At 51.3% G+C, this 16,385-nt stretch overlaps 1 protein-coding gene across 1 annotated transcript; it reads left to right on the top strand.

The window, feature by feature from the left end:
- Window positions 1-8,112: 8,112 nt before the first annotated feature.
- NMB (neuromedin B) lies at window positions 8,113-12,064 on the top strand. The gene is made up of 3 exons (XM_027890046.1): window positions 8,113-8,284; window positions 8,785-8,987; window positions 11,786-12,064. Exons 1-3 carry the CDS (start codon window positions 8,152-8,154, stop codon window positions 11,831-11,833), a joined length of 384 nt encoding a protein of 127 aa, XP_027745847.1. The 5' UTR covers window positions 8,113-8,151; the 3' UTR covers window positions 11,834-12,064.
- Window positions 12,065-16,385: the final 4,321 nt, after the last annotated feature.

The raw sequence follows: 16,385 nt of genomic DNA, 5'->3' as shown, positions 1-16,385 counted from the left end.
GCTACCAGTTTTTAGCAGGATGACCATGGCTGGTGTCAAGAGTCCCTGTGGCTGGAGGACACACTCATGGCCAATGTGGGTGCCAACCCCCGTGAGGGCTCGTGCATGATGCTGTGTGAAAGAGTTGACTAGAAAGTGCTTTAAAAATGCAGTCTGGTTGGGGTGGGTGTGGGCTGGAGCCCACTGCAGCCCAGCTTTGGGACTTCTCTCTTTGGGGTCTGCAGGTACTTGAACAGAAACAATTGCCCTAAACTGGGGGCTGTATTGTGGGATTTGGGAATTCATCTCTGCAGCTTGTGCTCTGCCTGTTTTCAGCTCAGTGCAGTTCTGTTACCTGTGGCAGTGAAGTGAGGTGTCGGCTCTAATTATGATAAACGAGCAGTCAATCCCCTCACAGCTTCAGCACCCACCACCTCCCACATTACCTCCCATATCACCTCCCCCATCCCTGCAACGCCTTTCTGCCACAGTGGGATGAGAGGGGGCTGGGGATGAGCCTGCACAAGCTGGAAACTGGGGATGTGGGGGCAGGATGACACAGAGTTGTTGCTGGCTCTTCCCCACCAGGTTTATTCTGCTTTGCTGAACAGAAAAGCCAGGGAGTGAGCAGGATCTCCAGCCGGCTGGGTGCTGATGTTGAGCTGTTTGGGAGTACTGCTGAGCTTCCACAGAGCCAGGGCATTTCCTGGTACAACTTGATGTGTCTTCATGTTCTATTTTAGTATTATTCTAATTCTTTTTAAAGGTGAAGTTTTTTGGGCAGCTCCAGCAAAGCCTGGAGGCTTTAGAAATGGATAGAGATCTTTGTGACCACAGGAATGGGATTTGCTTATAAACTACATGGGTGTTGAAAGGGCTGGTTTATAAAGGAGAAGAGAAATGAAGACAAAATCTGCCAGGGCTGAGATTGCTCCTGTCTCTGTTGTGGTTACAGCCAAACAGGGCAGGTTTTCTGCTAGTGATTCTAATGTTTAATTAGAATTAGTGTTCGGTACATCCGCAGTTCAGGGCATGGATTCCTTCAGGCAGGAACTGTTTTCATGGAGCAAAGCCAGGCTGGGCTGTGCCTGATCTCTGCTGGAATTCTGTAGGGTAATTTTTTTTGATATCAAAGCTACATTCAGAAACAAGAGCATGGTGACTGTGAGGTGAGCTGTGAGGGATTATGAGCTGCAAGCTGAAAGTCCAGGAGACAGAGGCTGTTTTTGTATATTTACAATGCTTGAACACGCAGTTGTTGGTTAAACAGCAACAAGCATGAGGTGGTTCATCCAGATTTGTCTCTGCATGTTTCTTAGCAGAAATTTACAGGGCTCAGATTTGTAAGATCATCAAAGACTGGATAATCTCGTGGTGATTTTCCTGCCCTCAAAATCAGAACAGATCAGCTGTAGTTTTTCTGAGGAGAATCTCTGAGGTGAAACCTTGTCCGTGCATGGTTTAACACCACTTTCTGCTGGAGAAATGCACAGTGCAAACCAAGCGTGCAGCTCCCAGAATGTACCAAGAGTTGGCCAGGAGAATGAGAGAAGGAGAAAAAGGAGAAGAAGAGAGGAGAGGTGGCTTAGGCGGAGCACGTCCCTTGGGGACCCTCCTGTGCCAGAGCAGGGGGAATGCACAGCAGCTGTTTCTATGGCCCTGCTGCAGCCCCACACGGTGTCAATGAGTCAGTGCCTGAATCAGATGAGGAGTGCCCTATTTTCATCCTCGAGCAGCAAGGAGTGACAGGGTGATGCCAGAGAGGCTCAGCCTTGGCCATTCAGCAGTGTCAGCAGCTCAGGGTGGCATGATGGGCATGATGGCATCAGGGTGATGCCTGGTGGGTGACCAAGCCCCACAGTCTCATTGCTGGAAGGAGAGAAACAGCACCCACATTCCCTTTTGAGCCAATTCAATAGCTCCCTGCCCCTTTTACCGTCTCCGTCTCTTGTAATACTTCTGTTCCTTTGTCATCTCACCTGTCAGGAGCCACAGGTCTCTGCAGAGATAGATCCACCAGCCTGATCATGTTGGATTCAGAAGGGGCACAGTGGCTTTCCTGAGAAATCTGCCTTGTTGGATCTATTTCACCATAATTGGGTGCCTGTGCTGTTCATAGTCTGCCCAATAGCAACTGTTTGCTTATCCTTGTTTATCCCTCAGTTGGGGTAAAAAACCACCAGCTCCATCACACATAGTCCTGTTTCCCTGTGGAGCAGGACCTGCCTGCATCCTGGTTCTTGCTGGTTGAGCACATTATGTGTTAAATCTGTTCCTGCTCATGGGGAAATTCCTACATGTGTTCAGTTCTAGCAGGTCCTCTGAATGCCTGATCCTACAGGGCTCCCTAAACCTTGGGGGGAATCAACATCTTCACAGAGAAGAACAGACTAACTAGGGATGGACTAGAAACCCACCCTCTATATCCAGGACATCTGTGATCAAGGAGCAGACACACTCTCAGTCTCTTGATCCCTCTGCCCAGCTCCTCATCTTTTGGCTATTTTTGCTCCTTTTGTTTAATAATTCAAAAACTCTTCCTACAACTCTCTCTGACAAACATCTCGGTATCACCTTTTCCAAACTGTCCTTCCCCTGTAGAAACTGAGCTGAGAGACTGAAGTAAAAATAATATGGAGAAAATTAACTTCTCTGAACCTCAATTCACTCGAACTGGGATGTCAGATTTCTGCCGTGTAATTCTGGCTGGATCACTTCTGAGCTGGGCCTGGATTTGCCTGCAAGAAAACACAATTTTCTTCTCTGAGTCTTCTTGCAGAGCAGTTATTTGTAATATGTCCAGAAGGCGTGGAGTGAGTGGGAAACCTCAGGGAAAACCACAACTCATTTACAGCTTAAATGAAATTTGAAAATGAGTTGAAAACAAGATGTGTGAGATTTCAAATTTTATCTTTTATAAACAACATCTATTGCCTGTGGACGAATAGATGTAACAGAGGGATTTAATCTTTGTAAACAAGAGGAAAATGCATCAAAATAGACCCTCAGGCATGTGGCAGGACCTGGCTTTGGAAATGTGGTGAAGAGCCTGAAACAACTGCTGCTAAGTTTTATTGGCACCAGGAGCTTTGTGAAGGAGACAAATAGGGGGATTTGAGGCCTTTGCCCTTTGTATTGTTTTTTATTAGAGCCATCGGTTTTGAGCACACATTTGCCTGCCCAGGTGGGTATTTGCAGGGCCTGGGAAGCCTGCATTGAGTTCTAGAGCTCCACAGCTCAGAGTTTGTTCCAGGCCACCCAGTCACCTTTATGGGAGATGCAGAGTCAATGCCAAGGTACGAAAGCACGGAATTACACAATGGTTTTGGTTAGAAGAGACCTTAAAGCTTATCTCATTCCACTCCCTGCTGAGGACAGAGACACCTTCCACTATCCCAGGTTTTTCCAAGCCCCGACCAACCTGGCCTTCATCACTTCTAGGGATGGGGCAGCCAAAGCTTCTCTGGCTAGCCTGTGCCAGGGCCTCTCCACCCTCACACCCAATAATTCCTTCCCAATATCCCATCTAAACCTGCCCTGTGGCAATGGGAAGCCATTTCCCCTTGTCCTGTCCCTCCATCCTTTGTCCAAAGTCCCTCTCCAGCTCTCCTGGAGCCCCTTTAGGCACTGGAAGGGGCTCTCAGGTCTCCCTGGAGCTTCTCTTCTCCAGCTGAACACCCCCAGCTCTCCCAGCCTGGCTCCAGAGCAGAGGGGCTCCAGCCCTCAGAGCATCTCTGTGGCCATATCTGGACTTGCTCCAACAGGTTCCTGTCTTCCCTGTGCTGTGGACTCCAGACCTGAATGTAAAGCGTAATTCAAAAGAGAAGGAACACAATGGACCTTGCTTTAAACCCCTTGAACCAGGGTATTTCCAGGTTGGTCTGTTACATTTGTTGTTGGCAGGGACCTCTAGGCTGTGCAGTTTTTAAATCTATTTATTTTGCATAAGTTATGGTCTCCTTTGGCTGGTGAAATCCTACTTAATTTTTCAGTACATTTGGAGAATTTGCTAATCGTGCCTGTTTCACAGGTCTTTTACTGCTCATACAGCAGATAAGAGTTTGATAAGGAACAGGACACCCCAGGTGATAAGGAATAGGCACCCCAAAAGTAGATTTGGAGCTTGTTGAAGGAGTTTGGAGGTGAGCCCACTGGAATCCACTGGGATTCCCTAAGGTATTTGACAAGGTCCCTTAGCAAAGGCTCCTGAAGAAAGGAAACAACCCTGAAACAGATGCTGTGAGATCCTTATGGCGGAAAATCATGTGGTAAAGAACAAAAGGCTGGAGGCAAGAGGGAAGAGACTGGGCAATAAAAAAGATGAAATTCAAATATACATAACTATAAAATGGTGCACATGGGGAAAAACCAATTTTAACTCCATTTATAAAACAACAGGTTCCAACTTAAGTGTTACCATCTGGAACATCGGGGTTGTAACAGATTGTCCTGTGAAAATGTCAGATCCGTGGTCAGCAGCCACTGGGGGGGTAAATGGTGTGTGAGAATTACTGGGGGAAAACAGCGAAACAACTCCTGCCCTCTCCAGCTGGAGGCACCGGGGGAAGCTGAGGTGTTTTGGGTCCGAAGGGCCTGTTCCTGGAGAGTGTGGGTCTGTGCAGGGGTGCTCTCACCCAGCCCCAGAGTCAGTCCCATGGGAGAGGGGAGGGTTAGCTCAGTGCAACCCCCTCCTCTGCCTCGAGGACATTTTTCAAGGAGTCATCTGTGTCCTCCCAGGTTCCTTGCAGGAAGCTGGTGGCCAACAGCCCCATCTTCTGCATCACCGGTGGAAACCATGCTGACTTCTGTCAGCAAAACAGATGTATAAAACAGAATTTCTATTATGGTTTTTTTGCATATAAGTTGGGAAGATTCCCTAGGAGCCTGGTAGCTGTTGAGAAAGTGAATCTCTGCTGAGCTGGAGAGAGTAAGTAGTAGAGGAGCACTGCAGTGTCAATTCCTGCCTTCAATCCTGGAGGTTCTAGCAGGCTCCAGATGAGGACTTCACTCTGGGCACCAAAGCAGGACAAAGGCAGAGGCAGCAAATCTACCCCAAACCCTGCCAGGCTGGTGACCAGGAGCTGAACTCAGGTCCTGCCCTGGTGTCTTTCTCCAGGGTACCAGTTATTTTTCCAAAATAAGGTACAACATCACTTCTTTGTGAAGACTGGAAAATCCAGAAAAAAAATGATCTCTGTTTTTGTCTGGGGTTGGTATTTATTGAAATGCTGGGGAAGATGGAGTTGCTGTTCTCAGAGCCCTGCCTGGATCCCAGCACTGATGCTGCTACTGCTCAGAAAGCACTCAGCTCCTGGCCCTCTCACCAGTTGTTTTCCATAAAAACCCCACTGTCTGCCCTGAGTCATGCTCCCTCTTCCTGCCTCCACCAAGTCCCTGAGCATCTATTCCATCGTTCTTCCCAGGCTTGAAATCAGAGTTACGGGCTCCCATCTTCTACACACACTCCATCTGGTCAAGCCTCAGTACCCAGCAATTAATCCAGTGTCCCCTCAGTTTCTGAGGGTTTATAATGACACTGCAACAGGGCAGGAACTCCCCAGTTTCCTTTTCCTAGCCTTTCCCAAGCCTGTAGTGCCAGTGGAATCAAAATACCTGTTCCTCTGCTCCCACCTCAGCTGAGGTAATACCTGCAGCCACCAGCTGAAAAAGAAGGAAGATGTGTGTCCACTTGTTTATTTAGTTAGAACAGTGCAAAAGTCTTAACCCTGTTAGAAATACTGTGCTGCTTCCCACTGTTCATCCCATGTCCTCGGGGCTGCCTGTGAGGAGACTGTGCTTCCCTGAGGGAGCGGGATTTAACCCCGTCATGCTTCAGTTGTTACTGTAATTGCCTAGGGCACTTTCCTCTGCTGTCTGTAATTGGGATCACTTTATCCCTGGCTTCGTCTTTCGTAATCCTACAGGCAACCTTCATCTTGCTCTTCCCTGCAGCAAAGGAATGCTGCTCAGCCTCAAAAAACACCCCTTGCCCGGCATGAGGAGAAACCAGACTCAACTGGGCAGCACCACGCTCTTCTTTCACATGCAGCACTTTCTCTGGATCTCACCTCCTCCTCCTCCTGCCCTTTCTACATCCTAGGCCTTTTCCAGACACCCCAGATTTCCAGCACTTTGGCCACCATGAGTGAATTTAAAACTGCTTTGAAGAAAAGGCTTGGGATAATGTTTCAAGCTGTGTTTTGTCAGGACAGTGACGGTGCATGGAGGGAGGGACACAGGCTGTGAGGGGAAATGGAGAAGGGCTGGGGGTGTCTTTCTGTCTATCCAGCTGGAACACCAGCATGTGGGGACTGGCTGGGGACACCAGAGCCCAAGTGGTCATCCCAGCCACCAGGACTGAGGGCCTCAGGGCTCCTCTCTCCACTGACTTGATGGAAGAGGTGACACTGCCACAATATGAACATGAAGTCAGGGCTGTGGTGCTGCAAGTGCCACATCTGTGGTGGGCATCGTATTCATGTGCCCCATGGCCCCCGAAAGGGACACCTCTTCAAAGAGCAAGGCCAGCACTGCCTGCTCAGCCATACTCCTGCTGAACACATGGTGAGGGAGCAAAGTGAGATCCCCAACGGCAGCCCAAGACCTCCAGCACAGATGGGCACAAGGCTGGTGGAGGCAGCCACTTCCCTAATGGGTGATGGAGAAGAAGAAGGCCCTGCCCATCACTGTGGTACGGATCCTGGGCAGGAGGGAGCATGGACTGGCTGGCCCCTGGCCACCCAAGGGGACACACACTCACTTTGGGAGGATCCCAGGCTAACACAGGAGAACTTTATGATTTTTTCTTCCTGTAAGTTTAGAGCTGTGTTTGCAGTTTGGGCTCTGACCCACTACTGCGTCACCTCCAGCCCTATTTTCCTGAAGAGCAGCAAATGCTGAGAAGGGTGTTGCTAATGAATTCCCTGTGTCACTTCCCAGGAGAACTGGATCATCTCAGGCACTTCCTCCCCCACCAACCAGCACTTCCTTGCAAAATTGTGGAGGTATAAATTCAGCAGAAGTTGTCAGGGCCTTGAAGACACTAATGAGCCTTTGTGGATCTCACCCAGGACCTCCTCCCTTCATCCCCATGGGCCCAGGAACCACTTGAGCTCAGCTCTGGGCCTTAGTTTCTCATTGATCTGTGTTCTGGGAGCACTGGTCTCCAGTTTAGCAGTGGCTGGCTAGAGACTGGCTTGACCTGGTCCTGGACCCTCCTCATCACTATGGACTTGTCAGGACTGTGTCTGACCCTGGTTACCCTCACCAGACCTCATCCCAACCTGCAGCAATCCTGCTCCTGTATAAATGTGGGACCTAGAGGAACCCCTGTGGGTTGCAGGCAGGTGATAAGAGGAAACAGAGCATGATCTGTAGCTCAGAGCCCTTCAATCCAACACTTCCAGTTTCACTTTACTTGAGTCCTGGGCATGCACAGTCCCTTCCCAGGCCCCCACTATCTGTGTCCCTGGCATAGCTTCATCCCATTAATGGAAAAGGAGGAGTTGATGGGGGATGTGATAATCCATGGAAGGCTTAGGTGTAGTGATCAAGAAATAGTGGTCTGTAAAATCCCAGAGGGAGTGGAAAAGTTGAGCAGTGATACACAGGCTCTGGTCCTCACCCTCTATAGAGAGCTGTCAGTGGGATCCTGTGGGAGACTGCTCTGGAAAGTAAAGGAGCTTGGCAGAGCTGGGAGGTCCTTAAGGACAGGATCTGCCAAGTCCACCTCAGTAATCGGGTACAGAAGTAGATGTAGTGGGAGATGGCTAAACTGGGAATGAAGCTCATGGCTGAGCTCCAAGTGCAGAAAGGCAGCATGAGGAGGTGGCAGCACTGACGGGACATGACAGAGAGATTTTGGCATGTGGGTTAGGTGTACTGATGGGTCTGTTACTGTCCACCTCGGTGGTGAGTCTATCACCTCGGTAGTGCGTCTGTCACCGTCCACCTCGGCAATGGGTCTGTCACCGTGTACCGCCCTGTCAGGGCTGTGGAATGACACACGATGGGGACATGCAGAGGGTTCGGGACCCCGTAGGCTGTGGTTCCCGGGTCTGTCAGACCTGGGGGCGGGACTGGAGGCGGGGGAGTGGTCAGGGCGTGCCGAGCCCTCCCTCTCCGGTCTATAAGCGGGAAGCGGCGGAGCGGGCGTGGGTCCCGCGGGTAGGAATGGCGCTGCGCTGCTTCCTGCTGCTGCTCTGCGGAGCCGCGCTGGGACCCGCCGTGCACCTCGACTTCGCCGAACACCGCAGCCAGGCCGCCAAGATCAAGGTCAATCCCCGCGGCAACCTCTGGGCCACAGGTACGGGACGGGGGGTTGCAGGGACACGCAGGATGTGCGGGGCACAGCGACCCGCTGCCTCCCGAGCGCCCCGTCGCTGCCTATGCGAAGCCCCTTGCTCCCCGCCCCCCCCCGCACCCTCCTCCCCCCCTTCCCCTCGTGCCCTACCGGTGGAGGGGGATCCTGCCAGGACTGTGGTGGGCAGGGGGAGGCCAGGGCAGGAGTTGAGGCCACCTGAAGCCGCATTCCCGGCAGATAAGTCCAGCGTCCCTGTGTGGCGGGTCCAGCATCCCCGGGTTAGCAGATCCAATGCCCCAGGCAACCGACTAGTCCGGCATCCCCGGGTATGCCTGTAATCCCCGAAATCCTATCGGCAGAAAGTTTCCCCCAAATCCCACGTGGAATGAGGACCTAGGATTTCTGGGTTTCCCTTGACTCAGCTGATTTGGGCACTAAGTCACTCCGTGCCAGCTGAGCCGGAGCCCTGGATTCCCGCGGACACACGGGGCGTGGTGTTGCAGGTCACTTCATGGGAAAGAAGAGCGTCACGGGGTCCCCGCACCTAGACTCGCCGGAGGAGCCTGCAGTGCCGACGGTCTTCGGTCCCTCCCTCCGAGCCCTGCTGGAGGACATGATGGAACTGCTGACCCGGGAGCTCCTGAAAATCCTGTTGCAGGAAAGACTGTTGGATGAGAACCAAGGGAAATATGACCTCACTGACCAGGTGAATATTGACTAAGCTGGAGCGAGACGCTCAGAGCAGGGAGGTGGTGAAGCCATGCTGGAGGTGGGAGCCTCTGCACAGCTGCTAGAGGTGCATCGTCTTTCCACTTCTCTTAATTCCCCTTAAACCATTCCTTAAGACCATCCAGAAGGGGGCAAAGGAGAAGTGTCCCGAGGCCCGTGTCTATCTGGGCAGTGACAAATAGTCCCGGGTGCTTGGGAAGGGTGTGAGGGTGAGGGAGGAATGCTGCAATGGAGCTGCGGCAGTGGTGATCTCCAGCGCAGGGGTTGTTTAATAGGCACCTGGGTCTTTCTCACCCAGATGCAGAAGAGAATGGTAGTCAGTATTGTTGCCATGAAGAAGGGACAGGGAAATCCTTTTCCCCCCTTATTTCTGCAGAGAGAGATGAAGAGAGACACAGTATAGGAAGGGAAAGGTATGCGTTAAGCAAAGAGCTTTGGGTTTCCTCTGCCCCAGTCTTGGCTCCATGTCGCTGTGGTTGGGGTCCCTTGTTACCGAGGGGCATGAAGCCTTGCAAAGGGGAAGTGTGTGCTGCTGCAGAGCAGGTTTTGGGGAGCAAGGAGTGGGCAGGAGCTCCAGTGATCCCGCTGTGTATTAGCAGATCCTCAGGCTCTTCAGTATGGCTTTTACCTTGGAGCTCACCCAGCTCCTAGTGGAAAACCTGCCTCTGGGAGCAATGCACAGACATCTTCAAGCAGGATGTGGAGATGGAACCGCTCAGTCCATAGGTGGGAGTTACTCAGTCTGTGTGGCTCTGCTGGTCTGTTGCCTCCTGCACACTTCCCTGGTGTCTCACCCTTTCCAGCCACTGCAGGAAGTAACCAAGAGCCTAAGAGGGATGAAATTCTCTTAGATGGGTCCCACTTACGTTGTCCCACTGAGGCAGGAGCTTGAGGAGCTATCCACTAACACGCACACAGGTAAAGCTACTCCTGCTATACAAGAGATAGGCAGGGCTTGCTTCTCTTTGCTTTTTTTGGGAAGGCACACGTGGAGCAGAGTTGCAGGGCTGTGAACCTGAGTGCCACAGCCTGCTGATTGTTCAAGCACTTTCTTGACTTACTTTTAGCAGATTAAGGTAAATGGAGGCTTCCCTAGAGAGCTGGTCCCATTGGGATAGAGTAAAGGTACAGCTGGGCATGGCTGAAGGCACCAGCCCACTCCACTCCCTGTAAGATGCTGTGCTACTGCAGGGCTTGCTTCTCAGATGTAGCTGAAAGGAAGGAGAGGGCTGGTGAGGTCCTGGACCCTTTTCCATCCTCCCTGTGGAGCCTTTGAGCAGGAGGACACTTGCTGAGAGGATAGGAGAGCTGGTGGAGGTGCTGCCCTGCCTCAGTGAGCATGTGGTGTGAGTTTTGTAAAAGTGAACCCTGTGGCTCTCCTTGTGTAGATAAGTCACATGGTCACTGCTCACATTGCAGATGTGCCTGGGCGAAGGCTCCCCGAGCACTGGGGCTGTGCCTTAGGTGCCAGCTGGGTGTTGATGCCCTACCAGCCCTGCCAGTGCTCATTCTCAGTGCTCAAAGGCAGTTACTGGTCAGGGTATCAAAGCTCTGCTGCTGGAGGACAGTTTGGCTCATGTCCACACAGGGGTGGTCGGTGCCTGCCTCAGTGCCCAGGAGCCTCTCTGGTGGGAGATGGGATGCCCTGCACATGTGTGGCATCACTGCTGAGCTGTCTGATGTACAGCTGGCTCCTGTCCCTCACCTTCTCCTCCCAAAGTCTGAAGCCTCGCCTTGGCCAGCACCCTGCTCCTCTTGGTGGCAGTGGAGACCTTGTTTGGATGATAATCTGGTTCTGCCCCTCAGGCACCTCTAAGCACCTCTATAGCCGCAACTCCTTCCCTCCTGCTCCTTTCTTCCGCCTGTCCCTGGGGCATCCTCACCTCTGCACTTCCAGTTAATGTTACAGGAATGCTTCTCCCTGGTGCGCCTGATTGCTGTTTGTTATACTTTCCTGTAGGCCTTTATTTGTTCTTAGTCTTATGGATAACACTGTGCCAGTGCAAATTCCTGCCACCCTGACAGGTGACTGTTGTTGGACCCCTGGTGTCAGCACCCACCCTGAACTGATCTGTGTGCCATATTCTCCCCTTCCTCACAGGCCTTTTCATAGCTCTTCCCTGTGAAACTCCATGTCCACCTCTTACTCTGAATCTGTCCCTTCCATCTCAACTTTCCAGCCATATATGGCTCCCAGCATGCTGGGGCTTCACACTGCCACCCTGTTGCTGTGAGTGACAAGGATTTGGCTGGCAGAGGAGGATCCTCCCCTTCCATATAATCTCCTTGGGTGTGTGGCTGTATTCCCCCAGAATGCAGAGACCATGTGCATGGAGTAGAACAGCTCCAGGGTTGTCCTGGAGACAGAGTCCTTTTGCCTGAGAGCAGGTGCTGCCCTGCATAGCTCTGGGACCTCTGGGCAGTACCCAATCCTACAAACCCCTCTGTGACTCTCCCCTGCTGTGTTTTCTGTCTCTTTTTGCCTTCTCACACTCTTCTGAACTCTGATGTTGCTCCTGTCCCTGCCCAGCCCAGTGGTGCTGCCAGTGCACTGGTGAAATTTCCCACTGATATCTGACAGCCGTTGGAGCACAGGTGGGAGGCAAGAGCCAGGCTCCTGGTTCTGTCCTTCTCATAGGCTGTCCCAAGCCACTCCGGAAGTGTCATCACACTCCAGCATGGGGCATTTGTCCCATCTTCTGCCCTGCGGCACCCAGCAGGTGATGTCAATGGGACACAGAACGCTGTGTCTCACCATTTTGCCTTGTTTTGTAGGAGACTGGGCTTTTAACAAAGGTGCTGGAGAAGTACTTTTCAAACTGAAGAGGTGCAGCTGGGAAGGATGAGGTCTGCAAGGTCGGCTGTGCGTGGTGAACAGAGGAGAGCATCGCTGTTGTGGGTTTCTATAGCAACATCATTTTATTTATTCTTTTTGTAATATTGTTAATAGTGATTGTGCGTATGAAAAGTGGAGCCTCCCTGTATAGTTTCCATATATTTTGTGTGTTCTTGATGTCTGATGTGCCCATGAATAAAGCTGGCTCTTTGCACAGACTCCTCTATGAGGTGGGAAGGCAGACTCTAGGGCTTGTGCAGGGACAGTGGGTACTTGGGAGCACCTTGGTGGGGGTTGGAGGGAAGCTCCTGGCTCTCAACAGCCAGGAGGGGTTGTATTCAGTCCCTGCAGCCTGTGCTGGCTGAAGGAGACCCAAATATGACAGAATAGCACACTTGGATGAACTGATCACACCACTCACTACTGGAACATCTTCGTGACCCTCTGGGGCTATTGCCAGCAAAATCTTGTTGTGGCAAGTGGTGGGGTTTCTGGCTCAAGCAGGGTCACTAGCTTGTGGCATCTCAAGGCTTAGTTACAGGCTTGTTGGCCTTGGCTGTACCATTAAACAGTCAGACAAATTATGATCCTGCTTTGGGATGATCATTTAACTTGCTCATGTAGTTAAACACTCATGTGGGCAGAGGAACAGCCCCAAGACCCTCCCCTTGTGCAAGACAGTTGGAGAAGGGCACCAGTGGGTCTGCCTGAAATAGGTGATGGAACACAGTCCCAAGGAGCAGGCACCTTCTAAAAGTGCTGCTCAGAGATGCACCCAATGTCCCCCAGCCACTGGAACCTTCTCTTCTTCAATTGCAACTGTCTCAGCCTTTCCTTATAGGAGAGGTGCTCCAGCCCTTGGAGCATCTCTGCAGCCTCGGACACACCCCCAGGAAGAGCTAAACCTGGCAGCAGATCCCAGAGTGATGCCATAAATGAAACCATAAACTTTCACACCCTGCTTTCCCCACTTCTAATGCTAAATTCAACCTGATCCTTTGATTCCACAGGGAAGAGAGCCCTTCTCCCAAGAGCAAGAGCAGCCCAGAGCCACATCACACCAAGCCAAGGGATGATCCAGCACCTGAACATGCTAATAACTAGTAGAGGGATAAAACCCATGGTAGAAGACCTTCCCACCTTGCTCCTTATCCTTTCAAGGATAGTTCAGATGTTTCAAAGCCTCCTCTGCCTCACTGGAGCAGTTGTTTTGCTGCAGCCCCGGGGAAGAGCATCACCTTGCTGTCACTTAGATCCCCCACCAGGTTCTCCAACCTGCTGGTGAGCACCCCACCTGTAGCACCATCTGTAACTATTTCCTTCCTGTGTCTTTCATGGTCTCCTGCCCACCAGCTTTGCTCAAGATGTTTCCCACTGTCCTGCAGTCATCCATACAGAAATCTTTCCTCCACTCTGTACTTTTTTGCCCAGACTGACTGCTGTGTGCTGGGATGTGGGTGACCCCCAGCTCACCTTTCATTAGCTGGAGCAAAGCCTTGGCTTAAAACTAATTATAAACAAGAAAAATAATGATATTGTGGATCTTGTTTGACACTGGAGGAGACCAAATGCCCCTCAGCCGGCAGCGTGAGAGAGACTGACAGCCTAATGGGGTTCCTGACCCGATGTTGTGTCATGGGACCACCCTGACAAGCTCACAGAAAGGTGAGCAGGTTCCTGACTGTGAGACAACCATGTGAGATCCTTGTTCTCCCACCCACTCAAGCAGTACCTGTCCTGTCTGTCTTTCTCCCTTCCCTCACATCGCTGTGGACTGGGGATGTCACTTGGTGATTGCTGTCATGGGAAACAGACTCAACTTGTGGAATATAAATTAATTTATTGTCAATTTGTATAATAGAAGTATTTGAGTACTGATTCAGGTTTTGGAAACAACACCCCACCCCCCCCCGCAAACATTTTCATAGCTGGGGAAGGCACCTCCTCATGACCTTGCTGCTCAGGAGTTCAAGGATGACCCTCCATGCTGCTTGCTTGTACTCAAGACCTTGCTCATAGCAGAACCTGCTGCTTCTGCACACCACAAACAGAGACACAGTGAGGCCACTCAGGTAAGGTCATTGGGACAACCTTCCTGGGGTGCTCCCACCACTGACACAGATCCTCAGGAGCCCTGACAGCTCACAGACAGCTGTGACCATCATTGTTCCTGGGCTTCCCCAACAACCTGAGGCCATGGCATGACCACAGGGATGGGAAAAGGACATGAAATGAGACAAATGGAGACAAGTCACCTTAACCACTTCCATTTGTCTCTCTTTAGCTGTGGGACTGACTCGGAGTAGGAGCTGGCTCAGAGGGATGTCAGTGAAAGTCCACTGCCACCACTTGGTGTCATTGCTGTTCTAGGCTTAGTGTGCCTGACCCAAAGTCCTCTATATGACCCTACTCACAAGGAGAGGTTCTTACGTTATCTGTGCACCAAGTCCTACTGCTTTGGGCTGGAGACATGGATCATTTCAGCTATACACCCACAAAGACTTTTTTATGGGATGGAAACAGCTCTAGTACAGCATAGACAAAACCAGCTGTGGGGTTGGATGAGAGTCCTCCTGCCACAGGACCCTCTACATGGGACTCCCAAAATCATTAGGGTGATAGAGTGCATCCAGAGGAGGTCCAACACAATCTCACTCCCATTTTCTATTTGTTATGATGCATTTTTGACAGCCAAGGACTGTAATGGGAATAAGGCATTCATATATTAATTGGTTCCTTATGCGTGTGGGGTATAAAATATCTTCAGTGGGATAAACCTGACACAGCACTGGGAAATTGCTTTGCACCACTAATAGCTCATGGAGTGCATGTTCCTGCTGTGCTGCAGAGGAAGGGGCCATAAACCAGCTCCTACCATGTCCACCAGGCACCTTTGGACCCCTTGTGCAACACTAAGACTCTGCCAGGAAATGTAGAGCTGCAGAACCGCTGTGGAATTGATGGATTTTATAAAATGTGTGCAGGTCAGTACCACCACAGTGAGGTGTTTTCCCAGTGGGGGAAGCCAATACAAACAGTAATTCAGGCAAATCTCCTTCCTTAAGGAGTAGGCAGAGGTGGCTACAGTAAGACTGCTTCCTACTCCAGGGAGGATATAAAAAGAGTCAAGTTCGGACACTCCTTTCTTTTAATTTCCAGCTCTCACTGTTCCCACGACATTGACATCCTCCATCCTCTGACTGCCGTGGAAGACCTTTGCCTCCAGGAGGAAATCTGTACCTGTTCAAGGTATTTTCAAATCAGAATCGGTGTAGGGTAGTGGCACTGATAAGGGAACCACCACCCTCCAGCATGTCCTCAGGAAGCAGCTCCAACCTGGCTGTGCTGCTGGTGGATGCAAGTGCCATGGGAAGGGATACAAGAACTCCAGCAGGGCAGGAAGACTTGTGAGAATAGTTACATGGGACTTGGGAGAAGGGGCCCTCTGTTCCTCTTGCAGCCCTAGACCTCAAAGACCATGTCCTTTTTCATGAAAGGCAAGCTTCCCAGCTCCCTGTCATGTGTCCCTTCCCTGGAAGGAAAGGAAACGCATGCTCTGGAAGGTTTTAGGGAACCAGTTCCTCTGTGAGGTCTATGAGACTACGGTGGGAGGAACAGGGCCACCAGCTTTGTATAAATACTAGTGGGTGACCTCTGAAGGCCTCTACTTCAACCTCAAAGCAGGACTGTCATCAACTGCAAGACACCACCCAAGGAGATGGTTTGTGGGATAGGATCACTGGGTGGGGACAGCTCTGAACACCAGCCCACAAGCCCTTGTGGCACCCAGAGCTGTCAGAGAACATGCACCTGGCCAACCTCATATCTGTCTTGGATATCTCCCACTGCAATGTTCACCCTCCTGATCCATGATCTGCAAGCTCACACCTTGCAGGAGGTGGTCCAAATTCAAGTGGAGGGATTCCAAGGCTGTCAGGGAGATATGAGACACAGGAGTTCCATGGAAATATGTGTGTCACATTAATTAGGCCTCTGATGCCAGAGATTTACAGGAGAAAGCTGCTCTCTAAGCTGCAGCCAGGGATCAAAGTGCTAATTACCACCCAGTGCATCATTAACAAGCTCCAGCAAAGCCCAGAGAAGTTCAGCTTGCTGATAGTTGCATTAAACTGGCAGAAATGACTGTTATCTGTGGGGACAGGGTTCCCCAGACTGGGATAGTAAAATCCCTACCGAATTGCATCCCAAAGGCTAATGCGCTTCCCAACACTCATGCCGGGGCAGAAAAGCTCTGTCAGATGAGGGAGGCCCTCAGGGATGAGGCTGGAGAGGCAGTCTGGGAGCTGGCAAACCTATTTGCTCTTTAGTGGGGAGGCAACATCTGTAACATAGATGCAAGATGGGAGGTGATGTCCTCTGCCTCTCCTCCATTCTCCCAGGGCATCAGACTCTCCCATGCTCCTTTCCTGTATCCCTCTGCTCCTGCAGCTGTTGCAGAGCTGGAATTAGGGCAGCCTGGAAGGGACACTTCGGGTCGGTGGACAGGAGAGAGGGGCTGGGCCTGCAGCCCTTCATCCA

Source organism: Empidonax traillii, unplaced genomic scaffold (genome assembly GCF_003031625.1).
Source record: "Empidonax traillii isolate 1590-97213 ecotype Southwest subspecies unplaced genomic scaffold, ASM303162v1 scaffold12:size2584012, whole genome shotgun sequence".
NCBI classification, from domain to species: domain Eukaryota; kingdom Metazoa; phylum Chordata; class Aves; order Passeriformes; family Tyrannidae; genus Empidonax; species Empidonax traillii.
The sequence above is the reverse complement of the archived record's forward strand: the minus strand, read 5'-3'. Positions and strand labels throughout refer to the sequence as shown.

Excerpts from the sequence above, each read along its gene's own strand:
- NMB (XM_027890046.1), top strand. The coding sequence starts at position 8,152 with ATGGCGCTGCGCTGCTTCCTGCTGCTGCTCTGCGGAGCCGCGCTGGGA. Across the intron at positions 8,285-8,784 it reads CGGCAACCTCTGGGCCACAG|GTCACTTCATGGGAAAGAAG; the intron begins GTACGGGACGGG and ends GTGGTGTTGCAG. Across the intron at positions 8,988-11,785 it reads AATATGACCTCACTGACCAG|GAGACTGGGCTTTTAACAAA; the intron begins GTGAATATTGAC and ends CTTGTTTTGTAG.